The sequence below is a fragment of the Ovis aries genome, chromosome 6 (assembly GCF_016772045.2).
Source record: "Ovis aries strain OAR_USU_Benz2616 breed Rambouillet chromosome 6, ARS-UI_Ramb_v3.0, whole genome shotgun sequence".
Lineage (NCBI taxonomy): Eukaryota > Metazoa > Chordata > Mammalia > Artiodactyla > Bovidae > Ovis > Ovis aries.
The window spans coordinates 111,435,105-111,461,618 of record NC_056059.1 but is presented as its reverse complement, the minus strand read 5'-3'; the positions used below and the strand labels follow the sequence as shown (position 1 = coordinate 111,461,618).

The window sequence follows — 26,514 nt, the reverse complement described above, 5'->3', positions numbered from 1 at the left end:
AGAGACTGTTGTTTTCTTTCACATTGAAAGGGAAGGGTTAAGGTTATAATGATGGAGCCTTTCTAAGGTAATATATCTGTTTAGCTGTGTAGTATATCCAAGACTAAACTTGGATCTGCCATCTATGTTTGTGCTTTTTCAGCTTAGCTGTTTTTACTAGTCTTGCAGAGAAGTTATTACTCTTCATAGGATGTTTTGTTTTCTTTTTCTTAGGATTTCACAGTAAACAGTATATATTTAGAGACAGCCACAGAAACAAAAGAATCATTTGGAAATAAATTTAAAGTAGAATAAATAGGGTTCACTAAAAGTCATTTTTATTCCTATATTTCACATTTATGTTTGGCTAAAGGAAGAATTTAGAATAAAATCTGTAACATGGAAACATTAGTCACAGATTCAGAATTATTCTTTCTACTTAAATTCCTTTTGTCTGCTACACTCAGTTTTGTGTTAAATGAGACTTCCTCAGCTTCTCCTGTTGAACTGTTTTATGTTTGGAGACATTCGAGTTAGATCTTCAGGTAAGCCAGAAAGCAATAGGATAAGATTATTAATTCATTGTTTTTAGTGTAGTGTGTTTTGTTCCTTATATCAAATTGGGTTTTTTATTTTTTGGTTTTGGTACTTGTTGTTACAGTACTGCATCCTTTTTTAAACATCTAAGCTTTACAGAAGTTATAAAGCAAAAAGCAAAAGCTTTGCTCATTTTTAATTTCATAAAAATTCTAAGGTATTTTTCCTTCCTTGACTCATTATGGCCAGCCTGATTGTTTCAAAGCTCTTCTAGGTCCATGTCCCTTTTATTTATGTGAGATAATGAATAACACTTTTTATTATTTTTACTGTGGTTCATTTTCCTCTTCATATCCTATATTCTTTTGAAGAACTTGAGAACTTGCACTGTTCTTGAAGTAGTCAAAGTGTTTTTTCCAAAATTTTTTCAAACGAGTTATTTTTAATCTGCCTTCTGTTAATTAGCTTGAGAAGAAAATTACCTTCAACCTTGAATCATGTAAAAACTTTCTCCCTTCCTTCCCATTTAAACTTCTTTTCCCCCTTTGTCTCTTTTCAGTTGATATCAGAACTGTTAAATATTAAGTGCTGGGTGATGAGAACTTGTCCATTAAATTTGCTTTGCATATATAAGGGAGTTTAAGGACAGCAAAAAGTATTTCATATTTAATGATATAATGATTCATTGAGTAGCCTGATTATAACTGGTTTATCATGTTCTTAGACTTTTGAATTCATTTTTCAGAAGAATCTGGAGAGGAATCAATTGCTATCAGCATTGCACAAATGGAAAAACGTTTACTCCATGGCTTAATTCATAATGTTCTACCATATGTTGGCACTTCTGTAAAAACTTTAGTATTAGCCTACAGCTCTGCAGTTTCCAGCAAAATGGTAGGTATAAATTTGCACTAGCTTGGGTATTAAGAAAAAGTAGCAATGATCTCCATTTGGTTTGCTTATTGCTAAGCTTAATTAAGAAGAAAAATAACTTTACCCACGCGTGTGCTTTCCCATAGGTAGGCATACACTGCTGATTTTCTTTTTTCATTTCAGTTCTCATAGTAATCTTTGTATGTAGATATCATTGCTACACATTATAGGAAAGGAAACAGAGACTAAGAGAGGTTAAACAGTTTACTTAGTTTCACAGATGTTAAATGACGAAGCTCAGGTGTTTTGTTTTTAAATGTTTTTTTGCTGCACCGTGAGGCATGTGGGATCTTAGTTCCCTGACCAGGGATTGAACCCAGGCCTCTTGCCTTGGAGGCATGGGTTCATTTTATTTTTTTAATTTTAATTAGAGGCTGGTTACGAGGTATGGTTTCTTAACCATTGGACTATCAGGGGAAGTCATACATGACTCTGTAATATGTAAGGCATGGTAAGATGGGCAGATGAGATTAAATCACGGTTTTATAAAAGATGATCTTGTGACATCCTACATCAGAATCTCCTTGGGTATTCCTTAAAGATGTAAATTAATAAGGGGTTTCATCACAATATATATTTGTAAAATGCAAAATTGAAATGATTTTTACATGCAGAAAAGTTTGAGAACTCCTGGATATATTGTTTACTGAAAGTTGTATCTCTAACCCTAACTAAGCATCTGCAGATCTTCACAGTGATTTTTTTTTCCTCTTTTAGGTTAGGCAGATTTTAGAGCTTTGTCCTAATTTGGAGCATTTGGATCTCACCCAAACTGACATTTCAGATTCTGCGTTTGACAGGTTAGTTATTTTTGAGTATTTAAATTTGATGATTTCTAACTATGAATTGATAGAATTGTTCTGTAGTTTTTAATTTGCATCATTGCAGTTTAATCATACTATTATTTTTTGCTGTCAGATTTTGGTCATGTTATAGCAATAACTTGATGGCACCCTCCAGTTCTTTATTCTTGGCTTTAGGTCCCCAAACTTATTTGTATCATCCTGTCATCTTTATAATCTCCTGTGTCTAGGCTTTTGAGCTGTGCTGTGCAGTGGTATAGATTGGGGCTATGTTTTAAAGACGTTTTTGTTTTCAGTTGGTCTCGCAGTACCATTTGGCCAAGCTCGCTCTTACTCTTTGTACTTATTCTGAAGTTCTGACTTTTTTTCAAACTGCATTCAGACTGTTTCCTTGGATACTGCTAGTTTCCTCCTCCTCCTGCCTCACCCTGCACTTTCCTACCCTAGTCTTTATATCAGTACCTGTCTTCCTGTTTCAGAGAAGGCAGCGTATGCTTCCCTGGCTAAGGCTAATTCTCTACCAGTTCCTGGAGCTTGTTCTTCTGAAACAATTAAGAGAATGCTCCTCTTAATTATTATTTTCCTTCTCTCATGTGTGTGCAGCTTTTCTCCTTGACCGGTTATTTTTCAGGATGAAAAACAGTCTTTCCTTTCCATACGCTTTTCCTTCCCTCCCCTTCTGTTGGGTTAACAGTACTCTTAGTTCCCAGTTACTCCTGTTATCTTTGCATAGTCTTAGCATCTAAAAAAATGCTTGACAATAGATATTCAGTAAATGTTTGATTATATTAGATTTAAACTCTTTCCTGTAGTTTCCATTTATTTATGTATAAATAAATGCCTTTGAAGAATTTAACACTATTCACTAATAGTCTTGTTACCTCTTAATTAACAGTTGGTCTTGGCTTGGTTGCTGCCAGAGTCTTCGGCATCTTGATCTATCTGGATGTGAAAAAATCACAGATGTGGCTCTAGAGAAGATTTCTAGAGCTCTTGGAATTTTGACAACTCATGAGAGTGGCCTTTTAAAAACTTCTACAAGCAAAGATACTTCGACTACATGGAAAAATAAAGACATTACCATGCAGTCCTTCAAGCAATCTGCTTGTTTGCATGATGTAACTAACAAGGATATTGGAGAAGAAGTAGATAATGAACACCCCTGGACTAAGCCTATTTCTTCTGACGATTTCACTTCACCTTATGTGTGGATGTTAGATGCTGAAGATTTGGCTGATATTGAAGATGCTGTAGAATGGAGACATAGAAATGTTGAAAGTCTTTGTGTAATGGAAACAGCATCCAACTTCAGTTGTCCCTCCTCTGCTTGTTACAGTAAGGACATTGTTGGACTAAGGACTAGTGTCTGCTGGCAACAGCATTGTGCTTCTCCGGCCTTTGCGTATTGTGGTCATTCATATTGTTGTACAGGAACAGCTTTAAGAACTATGTCAGCACTCCCAGAGTCTTCCGCGCTGTGTAGAAAAGCACCAAGGACTAGACTGCTTAGGGAAAAAGACTTAATTTACTCTGGGAGTGAAAAATCTGATCAAGAGACTGGGCGTGTGCTTCTGTTTCTCAGTCTGTCTGGATGTTATCAGATCACAGACCATGGTCTCAGGTGAGTAATCGTTGCAGAGTATTAGGAAACGGACATGTTCTCCTCAGTGGAGTGTAAAATTTTGAATCTGAGTCATTCCTTTCAGCTGGTTTGTTTACCTGAAAGAGTTAACCACTTCTGCTATATCACACTGTTGGAGTGATATAACTCAGCATGACGTTTCAGTCAGGTCAGTTTGTTTGTGGTGAGGAAGAACTTAAAAGTTTAACAAATACTTAGCAAGTGCCTCCAACACATTTGCTAAGGTGCTTTAGTGGATGTAAAGCTGAATAGGATAGTTTTTACCTTCTAAGACTGGTAACAGAGAAGGAATACACATCTGTGTATTGTGTGTGTACATTCTCTAAGTGATGTTGGATTAAAGATTCTCTGAGGCTCAGAGAGAGAGAGGCCTCTCATCCAGTTGCAGCAAATGATCAGAAAATGGAATGAAAAGATGACCCTGAATTGAACTTTGAAGAAAGACGAGGGATATTGATGGATGACAGAGGGAGAAGAGACCATTCCAAGTGGTAGCGGTCATTTGAGCCCACAGTAAAGTGTCTGCCAAGCAGGAGATGGGTTCGATCCTTGGGTCAGGAAGATCCCCTGGAGAAAGGCATGGCAACCCACTCCAGGATTCTTGCCTGGAGAATCCCATGGACAGAGGAGCCTGGTGGGCTACAGTCCCTGGGGTCGCGAAGAGTCAGACACGTCTTATCGACTGAATAGCAGCAAAAGCCCTGTGCAGTTGTTGTTAGGTGGTTTTGTTGTTACGGCGTTCTCAGCGTCAATAGTGTGCAGTAGTTGTTCTGATTATCTGTGACATGAACCTTCAGAAATTGATTTCATGTTTTCTCTTTTACCCTGTCATAGACTTGAATTTTACCCAGGCTCTTTAATAATACGTGTCAGGCATGTTAAACAGTGAAAATTCATCCAACATAAAGCCTAAGAATCCCACTTGTCTTTTAAGTATGATCTTTAGCAGATTTAAGTTGGACTGTGGGGAATATTCAAAGGAGACTTGGTTTTCTGATTTGGTTGTAGTGAAGGATGTGTATTGGGGAATAGTGGGCAATAAGGCTATGACAGAGTTTAAATTCAGGGAAGAATTCATTGGGGGAATGGGGAACACAGGAACTACCTTAGGAACTGCAGTTTGAGTGCAGCTCAGATTTTAAAAAATGCAGCTCTTTTAATTAGATTATCTTGGTAATGATTATCTACTGTGTGACTTGCCCTCTTCCAACTGGTAGGGATCCAGAGTAAACGAGACAAAGTCCTTACTTTCATAGAGTTTACAATCTAATGGTACAAGTAAGATAAGAAAGGTAGACTATCAGGCAAAATAGTCAATCTTTTAAAGTTTAGTAAACCTTTAAAAAATTTTTTTGTGGCCAAACATGGTCTTAAGTATTCCTTGTGCACTTGAGAAGAATGTGTATTCTGCTGTTGACTGGAGTGTTCTCTATATGTTTGTTAGGGCTGATCAGTTTATAGTGTAGTTTGAGTTCTCTATTTCCCTCTTGGTCTTCTTCCATTGTTCTATCCATTATTGAAAATGGAGTATTGAAATCTCCAACTGTTTTCGGAGGACTGTTTACTTTTCCCGTTAGTTCTTTCAGTTTTGTATATTTTGGAGCTCTGTTAAATGTGTGTTTGTTCATAATTTTTTTAATCTCCTGAGTGGAGTGGTGAGCCTTTTGACAATATATCATATCCTTTGCTTTTTAAAGGTTACCTTTTTAAAATTTAAAATCTCTTTCATTTCACAATGTTACGGCCACCTTGGCTCTCTTTTTGTTACTTTGTTTTTGGCCACGCTTTGTGGCAGGTTGGACCCAGTTCCCCAACCAGAGATTGAACCAGCGTACCCTGCAGTGGAGCTGTGGTGTCTTAGCCACAGGACTGCCAGGGAGGTCCTCTCTTTTGTTTGCTTTCTGCATGGAAATCTTTTCTCATGCTTTTATTTTTAACCTCTTTGTGTTTTTGCATCAAAAGTGAGGTCTGTCATAGAGAGTATGTAGATGGATCCATGTTTTTAAAATTTTTTGATTAAAATTTTAAAAAATCTGTTGTCTGCTAATTGCTACCTTTTGGTAGGAGAATCTGATGGATTCATATTTCAAGTAATTACTGATGGGGGGACTTTATGCCATTTAGCTGTTTCTTTTCCTTATGACTTAACTGCTTTTGTTCCTCATTTTCTCAGTGATGTCCTCTTTTATGTTTTGTTTGTTGTATACCATTTGATTCCCTTTCCCCCTATTTTCTTTATTTTTTAAAGTTTTTGTTTTTGGTTAAGGGATAAAATTAACACCTTGAAAGTTAAAACAATGTAGTTTGATAATCAGCTTAGTTTCAGTCATCTACAGACACCCTACTCTTGACATCTGTCTCATCTTCCTTTATATTGTTATAGGTACAGGTTACATCTTTTGTTTTTTTTAAACCTCAACATGAGTCAGCCATAGGTATACATCTACCCCTCCCTTTTGAACCTCCCTCCCATCTCCCTCCCCATCCCACCCCTCTAGGTTGATACAGAGCCCCTGTTTGAGTTTCCTGAGCCATACAGCAAATGCCCGTTGGCCATCTATTTTACATATGGTAATGTTAGTTTCCATGTTCCTCTCGATACATCTCACCCTCTCCTCCCTTCTCCCCATGTCCATAAGTCTGTTCTCTATATCTGTTTCTCCATTGTTGCCCCGTTTATACATAATACAGAATACAAAGTGAAAGTCGCTCAATCATGTCTGACTCTTTGCGACCCCATGGACTATATACAGTCCATGGAATTCTCCAGGCCAGAATACTGGAGTGGGTAGACTTTTCCTTCTCCAGGGGATCTTCCCAACCCAGGGATCAAACCTAGGTCTCTTGCATTACAGGCAGATTCTTTTACCAGCTGAGCTATAAGGGAAGCCCAAGAATACTGGAGTGGGTAGCCTATCTCTTCTCCAGTGGATCTTCCCAACCCAGGAATCATACCAGGGTCTCCGGCATTGCAGACAGATTCTTTACCAACTGAGCTATCAGGGAAGCTCTTTATATTTTATGTACCCTTTAACATAGATTTATAATTACGTTTTATGCTTTTGTGTGGGCATTTTTAACTAATCACTTTCTGCTTTCAAATGGTATTATACGACTTCACAAAGAATGTAAGAATCTTAAAAGAGTAAGGCTTGTTCCCCTCCCCATTCTTTGTGCTGTTTTTGTTACATATTTTATTTTTATATAAGTTTTAAACTCCAGAATAACATTGTTAATATTTTTTCTTTGAACAGTTGTCTTTTAGAAAAAAAATTAACAGACAAATCTTGTTTCACCTTTTTTGGCATTTTTCTGTTGTAAAGTTTCATGTTTCCATTTGGTAATATTTTTCTTTTGCCTGCCAAATCCCTTGTAGTTTTTCTCACTGTAAGTGTTTTGACAGTCAAAATCGCAACCCTTGTCTGGAAAACTCTTTATTTCACTTTCATTTTATAAATATTTTCACTGTGTATAGAATTCTAGCTTGGTGGTTTTGTTTTAGCACTTTTAAGATGTTCCATTGTCTTTTAGTTTGCATAATTTATGAAAATTGCATTCAACTTTTATCTTCATTCTTCTGTGTGTAATGCATGTTTTTTTCTTTAGCTGCCTTAAAAACTTCATTTCTACTTTGAAAGCAGTTAGCACATGGTATGCCTTGGTATCTATAGATATGGATAGCTTCATCATTATCTTGCTTGGGATAGCTTATTGAGATTCTTGGATCTGTTGTTTCTAGCTTTCATAAAATTGAAAGACAAGATTCAGCCATGATTTCTTCTAGTACTTTACTATCCTCGCTTTTCTGTATAGCCCTTGCTTCCTGCTGGGAATTCATGTATGTCAGACTTCTTGATGCTGTCCTATAGGTCACTTGATTGTAATAGTTCCCTGACTGTCATAACAAAGTACCACAAACAAGGTGGTTAAAATGATAGGAATCTATGCTCTCACAGTTCTGGAGACTAGAGTTCTATAATCAAGGTGTTGGCCAAACCGTGCTCCCTCTGAAGACTTTTAGGGGAGCGTCTTTTCTGAAGTTTCCCTCCCTCTTGTGGAACTAGATGTTGCTTGGACTGTGGTGCAGTAGCCCCGGTCTGTGCCTTGGTCGTCTTCATGTGGCCGCCCCATTTGTGTGTGTGTCGGGGTGGGGGGGGCATCAGTAAGGCTGGATTAAGGCCCACCCTAGTGACCTGATCTTAACTTGATTGATTCTGCAAAGATCATATTTCCAACTGGAGTCACTTTTATGATACTGAGGGCTAAGACTTCAACATGTTTTTTTGAAGAGAGAGAGGGGAAGGGGCACAGTTCAACCCATAATACCAGGGCTTTTTTCCCTCACTGTTTTCTGTTTTTATGTTGGCGCTTTGTTTTGGTTAATCTGGTCATTCTTCCAAGTCCACGAATAGGTTTTGCAGTGTCTAGTCACTGCTGATCTCATTCAGTGTACTTTTTATTTCCGGTACTGTGCTTTTCATGACTGGAAGTTTCATTTGGTGTACTCATGTTCACCCCCATATACCTACACACACACACATAAAGTGTATGTAAATGTATTAAAACATACCAGAATAATAAAAGTACATATTTTTGTTTCATTATGTTTGTATTTTCTTTTAAATCCTTGAGCATATTTAACATAAAATCTATTTTAAAGTCATTATGTATTAATTTCATCATCTTTATCATTTATTGGTCTGTTTACTGTTCTTGTTTTTTTATTCTTTGTATGTTTAATAGTTTTTGATTGGACAGCAGATATTGTGAATTGTACAGAATCATTGAATTCTGGAATTTGTTCTGTCCTTTTAAAGATTACTGCTTTGAATCACTCCCTGATCTGTGTTATTTCTATAACTTGATATATTTCTAAAACTTTTTTTTCTTATCACATGTATTTTTAATACTTTGTTTAAATGTTTCCGTCTTTGGTTGAGGGCAGAGATTGTATTTTGCATTTTACTGTGTAAGCCTGTGCCTGGCATATTTGGACATTGGTGATAAAAAGTAGACTAGAGTCATCTTTCTAGAATGCATTTCTTATTACTTGTTATTACTCCTTTATCTAAGTCTTTCAGTGAGTCTAACTGCCCTTTGATGAAAGTTCACATTCTTGGCCCTTGCTTGTCCCTGTAGTTTACCTCTTGTTACCTTCTTTAAATATCTTTTTACTTCCTCCCATCTTCACCTTTCACAAATAAAAGACATCAAATAGGTAAATATAAACGTGACACACACAAGAGAACCATCCTTTCTTTAACTATACTCATCAATTTCCTTTTCCTCCAACATACAGGCATATGTTTTATTGCACTTTGCTTCGTCATACTTTGCAGATAATTGTGTTTCTCACAGATTGGAGGTGACAGCCCTGCATCGAGCAGGTCTGCCACTGCCATTTTTCTAACAGTGATTGCTCACTTCACATTTCTGTGTTACACTTCAATTCTTCGAACTTTCATTAGTATTATATTTGTCATGACGGTCTGTGACCAGTGATCTCTCATGGTCCTATTGTTTTGGAGTGCCACAAACCACACAAGATGGTAAACTTACTTGATAAATGCTGTCTCTGTGTGTTCTGACTGCTTCACCAACTGGCTGTTTCCCTCTCTCTCTCCATCCTGAGATGCAGAAGTATTGGAATTAGGCCAGTAAATAGCCCTATATGTGCCCTCTGCATGCAAAATGAAGAGTCATGCATCTCACTTTAAATAAAAAGCTAGAAATGATTAAGCCTAGTTAAGAAGGCATGCCCGAAGCCAAGGCAGGCTGAAAACTAGGTCCTTTGCACCAGTTAGCCAAGTTGTAAAAGCAAAGGAAAATTTCTTGAAGGAATTAAAAGTGCTACTTCATTGAACAAATGAATGATAAGAAAGCAAAACAACCGAGCTGCTGGTAAGGAGAAAGTTACAGAGGTCTGGATAAAAGATCAAACTAGCCACCGTATTCTTCGAAGCCAGAGCCTAACTCAGAGTAAAACCCCAACTCTCTTCAGTTCTGTGGCGGCTGAGAGAGGTGAGGAAGCTGCAGGTGGAAAGTTGGAAGCCAGCAGAGGCGAGGTTTAAGGAAAGAAGCCATAGTGGATTAATTACAGTGCAAGGTGATAGAAATTGCGGTGAAGTATTCAGAAGGTCTAGCCAAGGCAACTAACGAAAGCAGATGCACTAAACAGCAGGTTTGCAGTATAGGTGAAACAGCCTCGTACTGAAAGAAGACGCCATCTAGAACTTGCCTGGCTGTAGGGGGAAATCAGTGCCTGGCTTCGAAGGACAGGCTGGCTCTCTTGTTAGGAATTAATGCAGCTGATGATTTCAGGTTGAAGCCAATGCTTATTTACCATTCTGAAAATCCTAGGGCCCTTAAGAATGATGTTCAATCTACTCTGCTTGTGCTCTGTAAATGAAATGACAAAGCCTGGACGGCAGCACATCTGTTTGCAACATGAATTATTAAGTCCACTGTGGAGATCTGCTGTTGAATAAAAAAAAGGTTTGTTTCAAAATACTGCTCAGAGATAACGTACCTGGTTATAACATACCCAGAAGCTCTGATGGAAATTTGCAGTGAGATTAGTGTTGTTTCCATGCCTGCTGACACAGCACGCATTCTGCAGCCTGTGGATCAGGGCAAAACTCCCTAGCCCTGTTCAGCTTCTGAAGCATTGGATGTGCGATGTGCAGTCGGCCATTGCCGTGGAGAGAACTGGGCCCTTTCTGTTGACCAGTGCCAGCTGCAGGCACTACAGTTTTCGTTGCATCTCATCGGTTTGCTGAGCGTACTTCGAAGATGTGATGGTTTCGCTGGGATTCAGAAAGCTGTCGTGGATCAGACAGGCAGCAGACCACCAAACAGTGACCATGATATTTTTTCTGTGCAAGTTTGGCTTTGGGAAGTGCTTTGGGGTTTCTCAGTCCACTGAGTTGGTTATCACTGGTTGTCATATAAAATCCACTTTTCGTTGCACATCACAGTCCAGCGAAGAAATGGTTTGCTATTGTATAGAATAAGAGAAGATGACACCTCAGAAGGACAGTTCTTTAGATTTGTGGTCAGCTCACGAGGGACCCATTTATCAAGCTTTTTCACCTTTCCAGTTTGCTTCAAATGCCGAGTGACCTTGAAACAGTTGACCTTCTTCAGCAACGTCTCCTGTAGTTTTAAGAGGATCAGCTTTGGTGATTGCTATCAGTTGGCTGTCAACTTCTGATGGCCGGCCACTGTGCTCCTCATCATCAGGGCTCTAGTCTCCTTTGCAAAACTTCTTGAACCACCACTATTGTATGTTAGCATTTCCTGGGCCAGATGTGTTGCTGATGTTGCGAGTTGTCTCCACTGCTTTATGACCTATTTTGAACTTGAATAAGAAAATCACTCGAATTTGCTTCTTGTCTAACATCATTTCCATAGCCTAAAATAAAAATACGGTAAAGAACCCACCTGCCAATGCTGGAGATTCAAGAGATGCGGGTTCAATCCCTGGGTCGGGAAGATCCACTGGAGAAAGAAATGGTAACTCGCTCCAGTATTCTTGCCTGCAGAATCCCATGGACAGAGGAGCCTGTCAGGCTGTGGTGCATAGGATCGCAAAGAATCGGATTCAACTGAAGCAACTTAACATGCTCACAATAAGTCATTAGCAAAAAACCAAAACAAGAAATGTGCATTGGAATGATGTATAGCTTAACCACCTTTATTTAAGAAAGTATTCCAATATCAAATGGCAAATTTCAACAGTGCAAAATCTGCAGTTATTTTTGCACCAGCCTTTTGTTGTTCAGTTACCCAGTCATGTCTGATTCTTTGCGACCCCATGGATTGCCAGCATGCCAGGTCTCTCTGTCACTCACCATCTCCTGATGTTTGCCCAAATTCATGTCCATTGCATCAGTGATGCCATCCAGCCATCTCATCCTCTGATGCCCTCTTCTTCTGCCCTCAGTCTTTCCCAGCATCAGGGACTTTTCCAGTGAGTTGGCTGTTTACATCAGATGACCAGAATACTGGAGCTTCATCTTTAGCATCAGTCCTTCCAACAAGTATTCAGGGTTGATTTCTCTTAAGATTGAATTATTTGATCTCCTTGCTGTCTGAGGGACTTTCAGGAGTCTTCTCCACCACCACAGTTGGAAGGCATCAGTTCTTTGCCATTCTGCCTTCTTTATGGTCCAGCTCTCACAACTGTATGTGACCACTGGGAAGACCATAGCCTTGACTCTACAGACCTTTGTCGACAGAGTAGTCTCTGGTTTTCAGCACACTGTCTAAATTTGTCATAACTTTCCTTCTAAGAAGCAATTGTCTTCTGATTTCACGGCTGCAGTCACCATCCGCAGTGATTTTAGAGCCCAAGAAGAGGAAATCTGTCACTACTTCCATCTTTTCCCCTTCTACTTGCCATGAAATAATGGGGCCGGATGTCATGATCTTAGTTTTTTTAATATTTAAGCTGGCTCCTTAACTCTCCTCCTTCACCCTCATCAAGAGGCTCGTTAGTTCCTCTTTGTTTTCGGCCATTAGAATGGTATCATCTGCATATCTGAGGTGGTGGTTGTTTCTCCTGCCTGTCTTGACTCCAGCTTGTAACTCATCCAGCCCGGATGTGCTCAGCATATAGGTTAAACAAACGGTGATAGCAGACAGCCCCGTCATACTCCTTTCTCAATCTTGAACCAGTCAGTTGTTCCATACAGGGTTCTACCAATTGCTTCTTGACCCTCATACAGGTTTCTCAGGAGACAGGTAAGATGGTCTGGTATTCCCATCTCTTTAAGAGCTTTCCACAGTTTATTATGATCCACACAGTCAAAGGCTTCGGTGTAGTCGATGAAACAGAGGTAGATGTTTTTCTGGAATTCCCTTGCTTTCTCTATGATCCAGCGAATGTTAGCAGTTTGATCTCTGGTTCCTCTTGCTTCTTGAAACCCAGCTTGGACATCTGGAAGTTCTTGGTTTGTATCATGCTGAAGCTTAGCATGCAAGATTTTAAGCATGACCTTACTAACCTGGGAGATGAATGCAATTGTCTGATGGTTAGTACGTTCTCTAATACTACCCTTCTTGGGAATTGGGATGAAGAGTGACCTTTTCCAGTCCTGTGGCCACTGGAATCTGCAAGTACTTTTGCACCACCCTAATAACAATAAAATGTTTTATATTAAGGTGGACACGACTGAGCGACTGAACTGAACAGATGCATATAGTTATTTAGACATTGCTGATGCAAACTTAATAGACTCTACAGTATGATGTGAACATTACTTTTTTACATGCACTAGAAAAACAAAACATACGTATGACTTGCTTTATTGTGATAGCTGCTTTGTTGCAGTGGTCTGGAACTTGACCTGCAGTCATCTCTGAGGTCTGCCTGTACTGTATTTCTTTTGTCTTCATGCATTTGCTGTCTCTGTAACATGCATGTATTGGCTGACTTCTGCTTGTTTCTATCTCCATTCCAGTTAAAATGTTGCTTCTTATCGGAAACCTTTTGCATCTCCTCTCCCTCAGGCCACCACCACCCTTCACTGTATTCCTGGAAGAGCGTTCATCATGTAATTGCTTGTTTACTTTTGTCTTGTTTGGTTTCCCACTAGATGCGGTGAGGCGAGTGAATGCACATGTAGCTCACTCAAGTGTGTTTGTGATTCGAAGTTTTATATTCCGTGCAGTCTGTCCTCAATGTCCTGAAAGTTTTTGAGTTTTAGAACATGAGGCAGTCTGTGTATTGAGGTACCTTCTGAGATCTTTCAGGTCCCTTTTTAGAAGCTGTTTTATTTTTTTTTTATGAGCTATTCAACTTTACAGGAAAAAAAAGATTTAATAAACTGTAAACCTTAAAGATGTCTGTCTGTAATTACTTGGCCCAGTGAAGACACAGAGGTTCTGAATTGCTGCTGTTATTAAACTCTGGGATGGATCAGGGAATCTGTGATTTAAGAAAAAAGAATCAGTCTTTTTCAGTTAAAATTTCAGGGGAAGTGTGCATTTAATTTAAATCTCTCATGTATATTGGGGTCTTGATAAACCCTTTTTGATTGACCAGCTTTTTCTTTTAAACATGCAGTGACAAAACATTAAAATGTATATCCCGACGTTTGTCCATCAGTGTTTCTCACTGAGTATAAAAATATTTCCCAGGCTATTCTGATTTCAGTAGTTTACATACTTTTCCTTACCTTTACTTCCTAATTTCCATGTGCCTGTGTAATGAGGCTAATTATCTGTCTGTTTTTTTTTTAAACTGAATTTATTGTATTATAGGCTTTTTGATATCTCTGTCCAGATGGACTGTTTCTAGTTTTCCCAGTTTTTGCTGTTGCGTGCTGAAATTTGATGTTCTCAATTTTGCTCTTGATATTTTTCAGCTCTGCCAGTCATTTTAGTCAATTTCTCATTTTACCATTTTTGTATAAATAGTATTTTAAACACTTCTTTTAAGGTATGCCATGAAACCTAATGTTTTCATTTTTAGTGAAATGGAATTCACATTAAATCTGTTTTTTTAAAGGGTACAAATCAGTGGTTTTAATATATTTACACGGTTGGCAACCACTGCCACTATCAAATTAGAAACATTTTCATTAAACCAAAAAGAAGCCATATACTCATTAGGAGTCATTCCGCATTCCTCTTTGTCCCCAGCCCCTGGCAACCAGTAATCCTCTTTGTCTGTCTTTCCTGCCTATTTTGGACGTTTCGTATAAATGACGTTACCTAATATATGGTCTTTTGTATCTGACTTCTTTAATTTAGCACTGAGTTTTCAAGGTTCATCCGTGCTGTAGCATGGATCAGCACTTTGTAGCTGCATCCTATTTATACTGAATTTTGTTTATCCACTCTTTCATTGGCGAACGTTTGGATTGTTTCCACTTTGGGGGTATTATGAGTAATGCTGCTGTGAACATTTGCTTGCAAGTTTTTCTGTGAGCATGTGTTTTCACTTCCCTTGGATATGCACCTAGGAGAGTAATTTTGGGTTATAGGCTGACTAACTCTTTGAGGAACTACCAAACTGTTTAGTAATTTTCTTGATAATTTTTACTTAGACAATTTGCTAGGAGAATGAAGGTTGCAATTCTAATATTCAGTATTTCTTTCCTGTAAGAATTGACTTACTATCATGTTCTTATAAAGAAAATTTCATAAGCCTTGTTTATTGAATGTTTGTAAATGTCTCCATTAAACGTAGAGTGTCCTACCTAAGGATGAAGTTAGTTTTCACGTTATAGAAATTATAGAAATTCTTTAGTTTTCCTCATCCATTGGACCATGCACATGCGTAAGTTTTCATAGAGTCTGTCTTTTAATTGTTAATCTGTTCTCATTGTTGGATTGCTTCTCTTGCAGGGTTTTGACTCTGGGAGGAGGGCTGCCTTATTTGGAGCACCTTAATCTCTCTGGTTGTCTTACTGTAACTGGTGCAGGCCTGCAGGACTTGGTTTCAGCATGTCCTTCTCTAAATGATGAATACTTTTACTACTGTGACAACATTAACGGTAATGCCTTTTTTAACAATGAGATAATTTTGGAGGAGTTGATTTAACACTTTTTAACAGTTCTGATAATTCTTAGGATTTCTATTGTGTTTCTAGATTTCTGATTACCACACATTTTTGTAATTTTAGATTTAGTCCTTTTCTAAACTTGAGCTTTTCTTATGGAGAGAGATTTCAGCTATCCATTCTACCAGATTTTAGAAATATGTAATAGTTTAATCAGTCCAGAGGGGCAAGTTTTTGTAGAATTACTAAAGTTGTTATAAAATTTGGGGAATTTCTTCTAGTGAAAGAGCACTCCTTAACGGTAGAGAGGTACTGATGTTCTAGATAACACCCAGTTCTTAGGGATGATAGTCAGTTTTCTTATAGGACAAGAAAGCTTCATAGTACAGTAGAAAAAGGAGGACTTGGGTGATGTGAGCTCCTCAGGGACCCTGAGTCTGATTCTAGATAAACCTCTTGGAAGATGGAGGAGGAGGGTGAGTGTGGTAATGGGAAGAGACTGAGGTGCTTTAAATGTAACTAAAATCCCTATAGTATTTTGGAGATTGAGTCCTGCACTTTCTTTTAACATCATCAGGTAAATATTTCTTGATGTTTTGTTTTGTTTTGTTTTGTTTTTAAGCCTGTTCCTACCCTGCAGAGGGACTGTTTAATGTGCTTTTTCAAAGTACATTCACTGTCCTGTTGGTCATCTGATAATCGCTGGTGGACACTGCAATTCAGAAGTCCTGAAGCATAAGCAAATCAACCTCCTGTATTTCTAACTGGGAAAAGTTTACATGGTTCAGATTCTGCTGTGTCTTTTTACATCATATATTGTTATTTTTGAGAGTCCAATTTCATCTTAAGATCATGGGAAGATCAACTGAGTTTCTCTCAGGCAGGAAACTGGACTGAGGCCAGGAAGACTAGAGGAATGGTATCTTCTTGAACGGCAGCCCAGTAGGCAGAGAAGTTAGCACACGTGCTGTTTCTCAGAGAAGAGGTTTTCCTTAAAATACATATGAAGAGACAGGAGATAGCACGTCTTTTGTTTCTGGAATCATGTTGGTGATGCAGGAGATGACCCCCTGTGTTCTGGAAATAGCAGCTCTAAGTTGGAGCATTTCTTTGCTCTCCATTGCCTGTAGTGTATGATAAGAAGTGGTGAAAGTGAATGTCATATTGGTTGCAACCTGCTAAGTGTATGAAAGAAAGTGTGAGTGCTGTGGTGGCTGGTGGCACATTTGCTTCTTTGGGAGTTTGGGAAGAGTTTTGCTTGTTTGTTTATTTTTTGTATAGTTATGTCATTGTAGTTTCACCATTGTACTTACTAAGGCTTATATATTATGAGAAGTAAGCAATAAGCGATTATTTTTTGTGGGAAAAATACCTTACTGGTAGGTTACATTTGATTTGTCTACATTGCTTTCATGATAGGTTATACTTATGGGAATAAATCTTTGAACCTAATTTGTTATACTTATTTTGGGGTATATAGATATTATCGGGTTGGTGGGGGGATTGGGTTTCACTTCATTTTTATGACCTGTCTGCTTCTTTTGCATGTATATTTTTTTAAAACTTGTTAGTATGTTAGAAATTCTTTCATTTTGACCTATTTTGAATATATAAATCTTAAAGTGTTCCGGAGGAGCTGCTATATTCCTTTTGTTGAATGTTTGTTGAATTCCTTTTGTTAAGATTTTTTTTTTTGATGAAGTGAGTGGTAATTTTCAATAAGCCAATTTTAATGACCATATCTGTCTTTAAAGGGTTTGAAACAAAACAGACAGTGCTTGTATAATCGAATACCAGGTCTCCTTTTACAGCTTCTTAAAGCATGATTTGGGGGAAATGGAAATCCTTTAAAATTTACAGGGTGACTTGTCATATGAACTTATAATATGTTCCAGAGTTCCAGCCAGTTGCTCTTAAAGCAGTACTCCGATAACAGTCTTTTCCTTAACGGACATTTTGACCACCTAGAAAGTGTTAAATAAAGTTGCCTTGTTTCCAGTTTTGCAAGATGACATGGGATTGATCCAGTATCTTTCATTACAGTTCAGCTTGTATAGTAAATATTTAGTGACTGTGTAATGGCTCTCTTTTTATTATTAGTTTTATTAGTTTGGAAAGTAGCCAGTATTTCTATACGTGTTCTTAGACTAATAGGGGGCATATTCGGGTGACACGTTTTATTTTAATATTTGAGAATAACGCAGTGAGAATTCATTTTGTCAAGAGAGTTTATTTACATAGTTAACTACCAGTTTACTACTAAAAGAAGTAAATACTGATAAATAATGTTCATTAAATAAGTGGTGAAGCAAAATTTTCTGTTTCCTGAGCACTAGCAGAGATTTTGGAGAAGGTCCATTAATTGTCAAGCATTGTCTCCTGTGAGCAAGATGCTGTACTAAGCACTGACATAAAGTGACAGTTTTGTTCTTCTGAATGATTCTTCGTGACACTTAAACTTGTTTTTTGATTGACAAAACAGTTAAGATTTAAGTATAAAGAAGACTTCTTAGCCATGACATTTAAAAATTCTTTGTCGTTTAAGAAGCAGTAGATGGAATTGCATGATTTTAGCACTCTGAAGAACGTTTGAACAATGATAGCACATAGACTTTTTGTACTGATTTGCATTTCAGTGTATGTTTATGAATTAAGAGAGATTAGCTCATAGTAGGTGACAGTCTCAGATGACTTGCTCTCTTATATTTCTAATTTAAGTTAAAAGGAATTTTAAAGGTAAGTGAAGGTAAGTGCAGATACACAGCATAAATAACGTGCTTAAAATCTGAGAAAGACAAATAACTCTACTAAAAATTTGGGAAGATAATGATAGCTAACATTATAGCTCTTCTTTTCTAATATTTTTAAAAAACGTTTTCTTATGAAATTTATTTTTACCATGCATTAAAGATTTTATTTGATGATTATGCAGATGTTAATTTTCTGTTTATTATCCTCTACTGTAACTTAACCCTCATATTATAACTATTGGGTTGTTTTTTTAATCTCATATCAAGATTGGTATTTACTGGTGATAAGTCCAGTGTTTACCTTTTGAACTCCATGTCTACGTAAGTGCATCTAGAGATCCTTGGCAACCCAGCATATCTTAGTCATATCTCTTTCTAATTCTACCTCGCTTTTTCTGTGGCCTGTTTATTGTCCATTTAGTCCCTTTTCTGAATAGTCCTCCTGTGATACTGGAGCATCTTAACTGTTAACATTGCTTATGACTTCCATGCTTTGGAAATTGCTGTTCACCCCTATTTCCAACAGTATGAAACTAACTTAAAAACAGTGGTTGTCTTTACCTTTGCTTTGCTGTAGGCTTTCAACAAAATAAAATCCATTCATGGATGAATCCACTTTTATGGATTATTAGGATCAGTCACCTGGAATGTCATTGACCTTTCAATGGGATTGTAGTGTTGAGGTAGTGTTATAGTTATTGGCTAAGTAGTTATGCCCTTAGACTTCTGTTGAAACTCAGACAGATATCCTAGTGTGTGTTTGAGAAAGGGAGCCCATTTTATGTCAGTAGGAGCAATAACTTTGTGACGAATAAGGAGAGACTGACAGGTATCAGGATAGGGTTATTTTCTGCCTCACGTAGGGCACATACTTTCATTCCTGCATTTTCCTTCCTCTGTTAGCCCTACTGCCATCCCTGAGACTTTGAGAACAGTGACTCAGGTCTCCAGAGTGAACACTGAGGATTCTGGGCCTCTGTTTTTGGAGGAGAATGATGAAAAACTGTGTGGCATAGGCATTCCTCGAAGATATTACAAGTTTGGTTCCAGAGCACCATAATAAAGGAACATTGCAATAAAGTGAGCCACATGAATATTTTGGTTTCCCAGTGTATGTAAAAGTTATGTCAGCACTACCCTGTAGTCTATTAAGTGCACTAGCGTTATGTCTAAAAAAGCAATGTACATAATTAAAATACTTCAATGCTAAAAAATGCTAGCCATCATCTGAGCCTTCAGAATAGTCATGGTAGTACACTAAAGATCACTGACCACAGATCACTGACTGTAACAAATATAATAATAATGAAAAAGCTTGAAATATTGTGAGAATCACCAAAATGTGCCACAGAGACAAGAAGGGAGCAAGTGCTGCTGGACATAGTTTCAGTAGACTAGCTCCGTGCAGGGTGGCCACAGACTTTTAGTCTGTGAAAATGCGGTATCTGCAAAGTGCAGTAAAGCAGGTCACAGGTAAATGGAATGTACCTGTGTTTGGAAAAGTGCAAATCTTTTGAGTGGCGTGCTTGATCCGCTTGGCTCACGTGAAAGTGAAAATGGAGTCACTCAGTCGTGTCTGACTCTTTGCGACCTGTAGCCCACCAGGTTCCTCTGTCCATGGGATTTTCCAGGCAAGAATACTGGAGTGGGTTGCCATTTCCTTCTCCAGGGAATCTTCCCAACCCAGGGATCGAACCCTGGGTCTCCCGCGTTGCTGGCAGATGCTTTACCATCTGAGCCACCAGGGAAGCCCTTTCACTTTTTCCCTTTTATTTTCTCTTTTCTGAACCAGTAGATACTTAACTTCATTGCTTTCAGCCATTCCTTAGGACTTTTTCCTAGGCCACTTTTGATTTCAGTATAAAATTTCTTCTTTACCTTTCTGTCCTTTTAAAGAAAATAGGAGTATAGACATTTTGAAGTATTATAGGGAGTTTCATTTTGGAATACTGCACTGAAGTCTCCATGTCTCTTTCCTTTTATTTCTCCCTTTCAGAAAAGTTAGAATTATACACCGAGAAAATGATAGTTAGATATGTTTTCGTAAAAGCCGCCAGTGTAAGCATTCCATCCCAGGGGCTGTGTCAGGGCAGGGCCATGGTAGTGAGGCAAGGCCTTGAGTCTTGGAGGAAGGTGCCCTTCGGTGACTGCCGGGCCGAGCAGTGACCAGAGTAAGCGGGAGGAAAGCAGACTCAGAAAGGAAGGCGGGGAGTATCAGTTAAAGCTGAAAATGTGTTCAAAGGGAATACCTGGTCAGAGGTTGTCAGTGCGAGAAGATTTTCAAGCCACAGGATTCCTTCTTAGGGTGTTTCTAATATCTGATAACACATACTGAGAGATGTCATTTTGACTCTGTGATTAAGGTTGCTAGTGTTGTGTCTTATTTTAAGAGAAAACAAAAGTGCTGCTTTGTGAATTTTAAGTTTTGACACATTCAACTTTTTATTTTAAAAGAACACATTTTCATTTTGATTAAGTAAAAAATAGGCTTTGTGGAAATTCAGTTTTATATTTGAAATGATTTTAGACTTAAAATTATGGAAAATTTTAAACATATAAACTTAATAACACAGTGAAGCCTATGTATCATTGGCTTCAGCAGTTACACACCTGAGGCCAGTCCTCTTTGATATACCATTGTGCATTCCCTTATTTGCTCCCTATATCTCAGATATACTATTACTTTAAAAATTAAACATAAGTATTTGGAGATAAATGAAATCATAAGCTGCTGTGGTTCCATTATGATTGTAAAGCCCATTTGTTTCTTTTCCTAAAGATACATTATTATTTTCATAGTGAGCTATATGAATGCTGTACTTCTTTGTATATCCTAAGAAATTAATCTTTGGTATTTTGTATATTGCCATTTCAAGAATACAAAGAATAGTTAAATTCTGGGAAGTAGGTGTGTTCTGGGTGTTATTTTTGGAAGTTGTTATTTTCTTACGTTGGTATTAGCATAGTTGCCTTCTTTTGCAATGGTTTGGTACTTCAAAAAACAAAATGAAACTAATTTAGCATATTTTTCTGAGTTAAAGTCTTGGTGTCATCCCAGAGTACTACGATTTTTCAGTTTTAATCCTTTTTATAAAATGTTATTTTCTACAATAAAATTATATTTCATGTATTTTTATGGTCCTTAGTATTACAAATGCAAGTATTTTGGTTCTAATTGATGAGTAAAAAACTAATTAACTTTGTTCATGGTGCAGACATACTGAAAGGCTTCAATATAGTTAAAATGTCTTTTCCCACATTTGCTTGCCTTTTTGAAAACTATGATTCATTCAGAGTACTTAACATTTGAATATGTGCCATGCTGTCTCTTTGACACTTTCTAATTCTCAGCTGCGTTCCCTAATGCATCTTTTAGTCTAGTGTCTTGAATTGCATAATGTGATTGGAATAAAATGTCAGTTATTCCACAGATGTTTAATGCTTTCTTTGTAATTGAATCACAATTTTTATTATGTTTTAGATGTGTTTTTAATTATTTATTCATTCCATACTTAATTCTGGAAAATAATTCAACTGTAGCACATGATTTATTTGGGGGAACAGATGTTAAATAACAATATGGCAAACATGTTAAGGCTAGATCTACATAGTTTATTTTTAACAGATATTTTAAATATAGTATTTATTATAATTTTTGAATAGTGGATTCTTTAGCTTATCTGTTACAGATGAGGTTGTTTTTGCCTTAATACTGTTTCTGGGAAGGATGTTCATGGTGTAAGAGATCCATTGTTCACTTAGCCTGGCAGTCTTGCTTCTGTGAGTTATCTCACCTTGGATTTTGTATTTTGTAGGATTGTTGCCAACAGAATTGTTTCTTTTCCTTCCTCTTTTTCATTTACCTGTGTTAGTTAAAGTTAAACTGGTTTTGGTGTCTTTCGTGCTGAATACTTTTTTATACGCTCATGGGGATTTCATTTCTGTGGTATAAATGTATTACCAGTAAAAATAATCAGTGTTCTACAATTCTTTCACTAGCAAGCTTGCTTTTATGTGACGAGCATTTCCTCCTCTCACACTTCTCTGTTTTCACGCAGGTCCACATGCTGACACCGCCAGCGGATGCCAGAACCTGCAGTGTGGTTTTCGAGCCTGCTGCCGCTCTGGCGAATGACCCTTGACTTCTGACCCCTGTCTACTTCATTTAGCTGAGCAGGCTTCCTTTCATGCACTTTACTCATAGCACATTTCTTGTGTTAACCATCCCTTTTTTGAGTGTGACTTGTTTTGGCCCCATTTCTTACAGCCTCAGAAATCTTAATTGACCAGTGAATTGTACAGTGTCGTTTCTCTTTGCAAATCGTACTTTTGTTTTAGAAAGGGATTAGATCTTTTCGTAGGGTGAGAACAGTTTTATCAGATTTCTTTTAAATTGAATACTTTGAAAAAAATTGTCACTAATGTCATGCCATTTAAAATCTTTTTTACATTATTTTGAGTTTTGAAGTCAATGGGTAATTGGTTCTCTTTATATAGATAAACACTGTACCGAGCTTTGCAGATCTTTTCAGACATACATTTCTGAAATTTTATTTTCAGAGACTGCACGTTTTGGAAACCGGTCTCTTTTCCATAATGTTTTCCTTTAATTTGAACAGTTTCCAGAGGGCCAATTCAAACATACCCACATGTAAGATTCTCTTAAGATTGTGAAATAAATTGGCTTCCTAGTGTCGGCTCCTTGAGCCGTCACAGCACCAGTGTCTTTGTACTTCCTTTCTTCAGAGACCCCAGTCCCCACCACTGTCTGAAAACGTGTCACGTTTGGGAGGGGTTTTTAAAAGTCCCACAGTCATTTGAAGAAATACATAAATAAAATCTTCTTTGAGGACTTTACCAAGTAATCTCTTTTGTGTTTTAATTGTGTTATAAATCTCAGTCCAGAGTTACTTTACTGTGAAATAGGACAACCTGGGTCTTTTGAACTCCCGTGAAATCAGTGACCCTTACAGATAAGTAGTTTTAGACAGATACCTGATTTTGTTGAGCTGAATTATCTCTTTGAAATTAATTGTGCAGTAGTCGAAATTCAGATTCGTAGGCTTATCTTTGCTGCGTGAAATGATAGTTGGGATGGAGATCCGTTACTCAGAAAGGCACATATTGACTAAAGTTTATGTCATGCTGTGTGTAGTATTATATCAGCAGCATACCATCTTATTTTTATAAATACCTATAAGGCTATAGAAGAGGAGGTAATCTTGCAGTCATGTTTCTTGTGGTCCCAAGTATTTTTTTGTTTGTTTCATTGAGGAAGAGAAGAAGTAGGAAAGATACCAACTAGAGGTGGGCAGATTCCAGTTCAGGCTAAGGGGAAACTACTTCACACAGAGTTGGCTAAAATGAAGGGAGAATCAGTTGATAAGAATATAAATCAGGAGACATCACTCTGCTTTTCAGTTTGCCTGACGTTTGAACTAAACACTCCGAGAGAAGATCACCTATAAGAAGGGATGCCTAATGACTCTGAAGTTTCACTTTCCTCTAAGGATTCTGTGATTTTGATCCCATTGCTGTTAACATTAGTGACTCCTTAAGATAGAACCCCTGTAGTTTCTTGTATGTAGGGTTGGGTAGCTGAATGATCACACCATCTTATCCTTTGAGTGTGTGTCTCTTAGCTTGTTAAGTCCTCACGCCTCTTGTGGCAACACTTCACCTAGCTGCCTCCTTTAAAAGTCTGATTCCCTTAGAGAACTTGAGAAGACATTTGAGTTTTAGTGAACAGTTACAGGGTCAGAAGTTTTATTTTGTAGGTTGAGTGTTCTGTGGTTACTGTATTTTTATTTCCTTAAGCATTTAATAAAGTTTGTTTGAAAGTTGACATTAGGAACTATTTCAAGAAAACAAACTGAAATAAGTCTTCTGGGGTGAGTTCCATCACACTGCATGAAATTAGTCATCTGTAACTATGGTCATGAGTCACCACAGGAGGAATTAGGGTTATACCCATGTAATCAGAAAACTGTCATATTCAGGGAGTAAAAGTTTTGATAATACTTAAGGAAAAAATCATGATTAAATGGTATTTTGGGACTTGGCTTAAATGTTATTCTTTATAAAGTAAGTAATTTGAGCAACTGATTTTGTAGGTATTTCAGGTAATTGAGGGGCTCCTCTTTCTCTCTGTCCTGTGCTACTTGATGTTTAGAAAACTATTAAACAGAACTTGGCAGCCTTGAGCCAAACTGACTTCAGTATATGAACACATTGCTATATGGAAACTCACTGTTTTTCTATCACCTCCTGACCTGTTCCATGGGAAGGTAGCATAACCTGCATTTAATTTTTAAATAGCACTGCTGTTTCATTTAAGGGACTAGATCTGACAGATAGAGTGCCTGATGAACTATGGATGGAGGTTCATGACATTGTACAGGAGGCAGAGATCAAGACCATCCCCATGGAAAAGAAATGCAAAAAAGCAAAATGACTGTCTTGGGGGGAGGCCTTACAAATAGCTGTGAAAAGAAGAGAAGCAAAAAGCAAAGGAGAAAAGGAAAGATATAAGCACCTGAGTGCAGAGTTCCAAAGAATAACGAGAGATAAGAGAGCCTTCCTCAGCGATCAATGCAAAGAAATAGAGGAAAACAACAGAATGGCAAAGACTAGAATCTCTCCAAGAAAATAAGAGATACCAAGGGAACATTTCATGAAAAGATGGGCTCAATAAAGGACAGAAATGGTATGGACCTAACAGAAGCAGAAGATATTAAGAAGAGGTAGCAAGAATACACAGAAGAACTGTACAAAAAAGATCATGACCAAGATAATCACAATGGTGTGATCACTCACCTAGAGCCAGACATCCTGGAATGTGAAGTCAAGTGGGCCTTAGAAAGCATCACTACAAACAAAGCTAGTGGAGGTGATGGAATTCTAGTTGAGCTGTTTCAAACCTGGAAGATGATGCTGTGAAAGTGCTGCACTCAATATGCCAGCAAGTTTGGAAAACTCAGCCGTGACCATAAGGATTGGAAAAGGTCAGTTTTCATTCCAGTCCCAAAGAAAGGCAATGCCAAAGAATGCTCAAACTACTACACAATTGCACTCATCTCACACGCTAGTAAAGTAATGCTCAAAATTCTCCAAGCCAGGCTTCAGCAATATGTGAACTGGGAACTTCCAGATGTTAAAGCTGGTTTTAGAAAAGGCAGAGGAACCAGAGATCAAATTGCCAACATCCACTGGATAATGGAAAAAGGAAGAGAGTTCCAGAAAAACATCTATTTCTGCTTTATTGACTATGCCAAAGCCTTTGACTGTGTAGATCCCAATAAACTGTGGAAAATTCTGAAAGAGATGGGAATACCAGACCACCTAAGTTGCCTCTTGAGAAATCTGTATGCAGGTCAGGAAGCAACAGTTAGAACTGGACATGGAACAACAGACTGGTTCCAAATAGGGAAAGAAGTGCATCAAGGCTATATATTGTCACCCTGTTTATTCAACTTACATGCAGAGTACATCATGAGACATGTTGGGCTGGAAGAAGCACAAACTGGAATCAAGATTACCAGGAGAAATATCAATAATCTCAGATATGCAGATGACACCACCCTTATGGCAGAAAGTGAAGAGGAGCTAAAAAGCCTCTTAATGAAAGTGAAAGAGGAGAGTGAAAAAGTTGGCTTAAAGCTCAAGATTAAGAAAACGAAGATCATGGCATCTGGTCCCATCACTTCATGGGAAATAGATGGGGAACCAGTAGAAACAGTGTCAAACTTTATTTTATTGGGCTCCAAAATCACCGCAGATGGTGATTGTAGCAATGAAATTAAAAGCTGCTTTCTCCTTGGAAGGAAAGTTATGACCAACCTAGATAGCATATTCGAAAGCAGAGATATTACTTTGCTGACAAAGGTCCGTCTAGTCAAGGCTATGGTTTCTCCAGTGGTCATGTATGGATGTGAGAATTGGACTGTGAAGAAAGCCAAGCACTGAAGAATTAATGCTTTTGAACTGTGGTGTTGGAGAAGACTCTTGAGAGTCCCTTGGACTGCAAGGAGATCCAACCAGTCCATTCTGAAGGAGATCAGTCCTGGGTGTTCATTGGAAGGAATGATGCTAAAGCTGAAACTCCGGTACTTTGGCCACTTTATGCGAAGAGTTGACTCATTGGAAAAGACTCTGATGCTGGGAGGGATTGGGAGCAGGAGGAGAAGGGGACAACCGAGGATGAGATGGCTGGATGGCATCACCAACTGGATGGACATGAGTTTGGGTGAACTCCGGCAACTGGTGATAGACAGTGAGGCCTGGTGTGCTGCAGTTGATGGGGTCGCAAAGAGTCGGACACGACTAAGCAACTGAACTGAATGCTTTAAAGTTTCTTTTAA

The 26,514-nt window shown here is 38.0% G+C and overlaps 1 protein-coding gene across 6 annotated transcripts in view; it reads left to right on the top strand.

Annotated features, from left to right (window-relative positions):
* The window catches only part of FBXL5 (F-box and leucine rich repeat protein 5), a 54,981-nt gene extending 31,970 nt beyond the window's left edge, over positions 1 to 23,011 (top strand). For 3 of the 6 annotated variants that reach the window (XM_042251891.1, XM_027971208.2, XM_042251890.1), the window contains 5 exons: positions 1,262 to 1,410; positions 2,167 to 2,249; positions 3,148 to 3,873; positions 15,250 to 15,398; positions 22,213 to 23,011. In XM_042251891.1, the coding sequence (XP_042107825.1) occupies positions 1,262 to 1,410; positions 2,167 to 2,249; positions 3,148 to 3,873; positions 15,250 to 15,398; positions 22,213 to 22,289 (1,184 nt within the window). In that variant the 3' untranslated portion in view covers positions 22,290 to 23,011. Of the gene's footprint in view, positions 1 to 1,261; positions 1,411 to 2,166; positions 2,250 to 3,147; positions 3,874 to 15,249; positions 15,399 to 16,026 lie in introns of all 6 variants that reach the window. The other 3 variants (XM_027971209.2, XM_060417685.1, XM_042251889.1) reach the window with 3 other exon arrangements.
* The last annotated feature ends 3,503 nt before the right edge of the window (positions 23,012 to 26,514 follow it).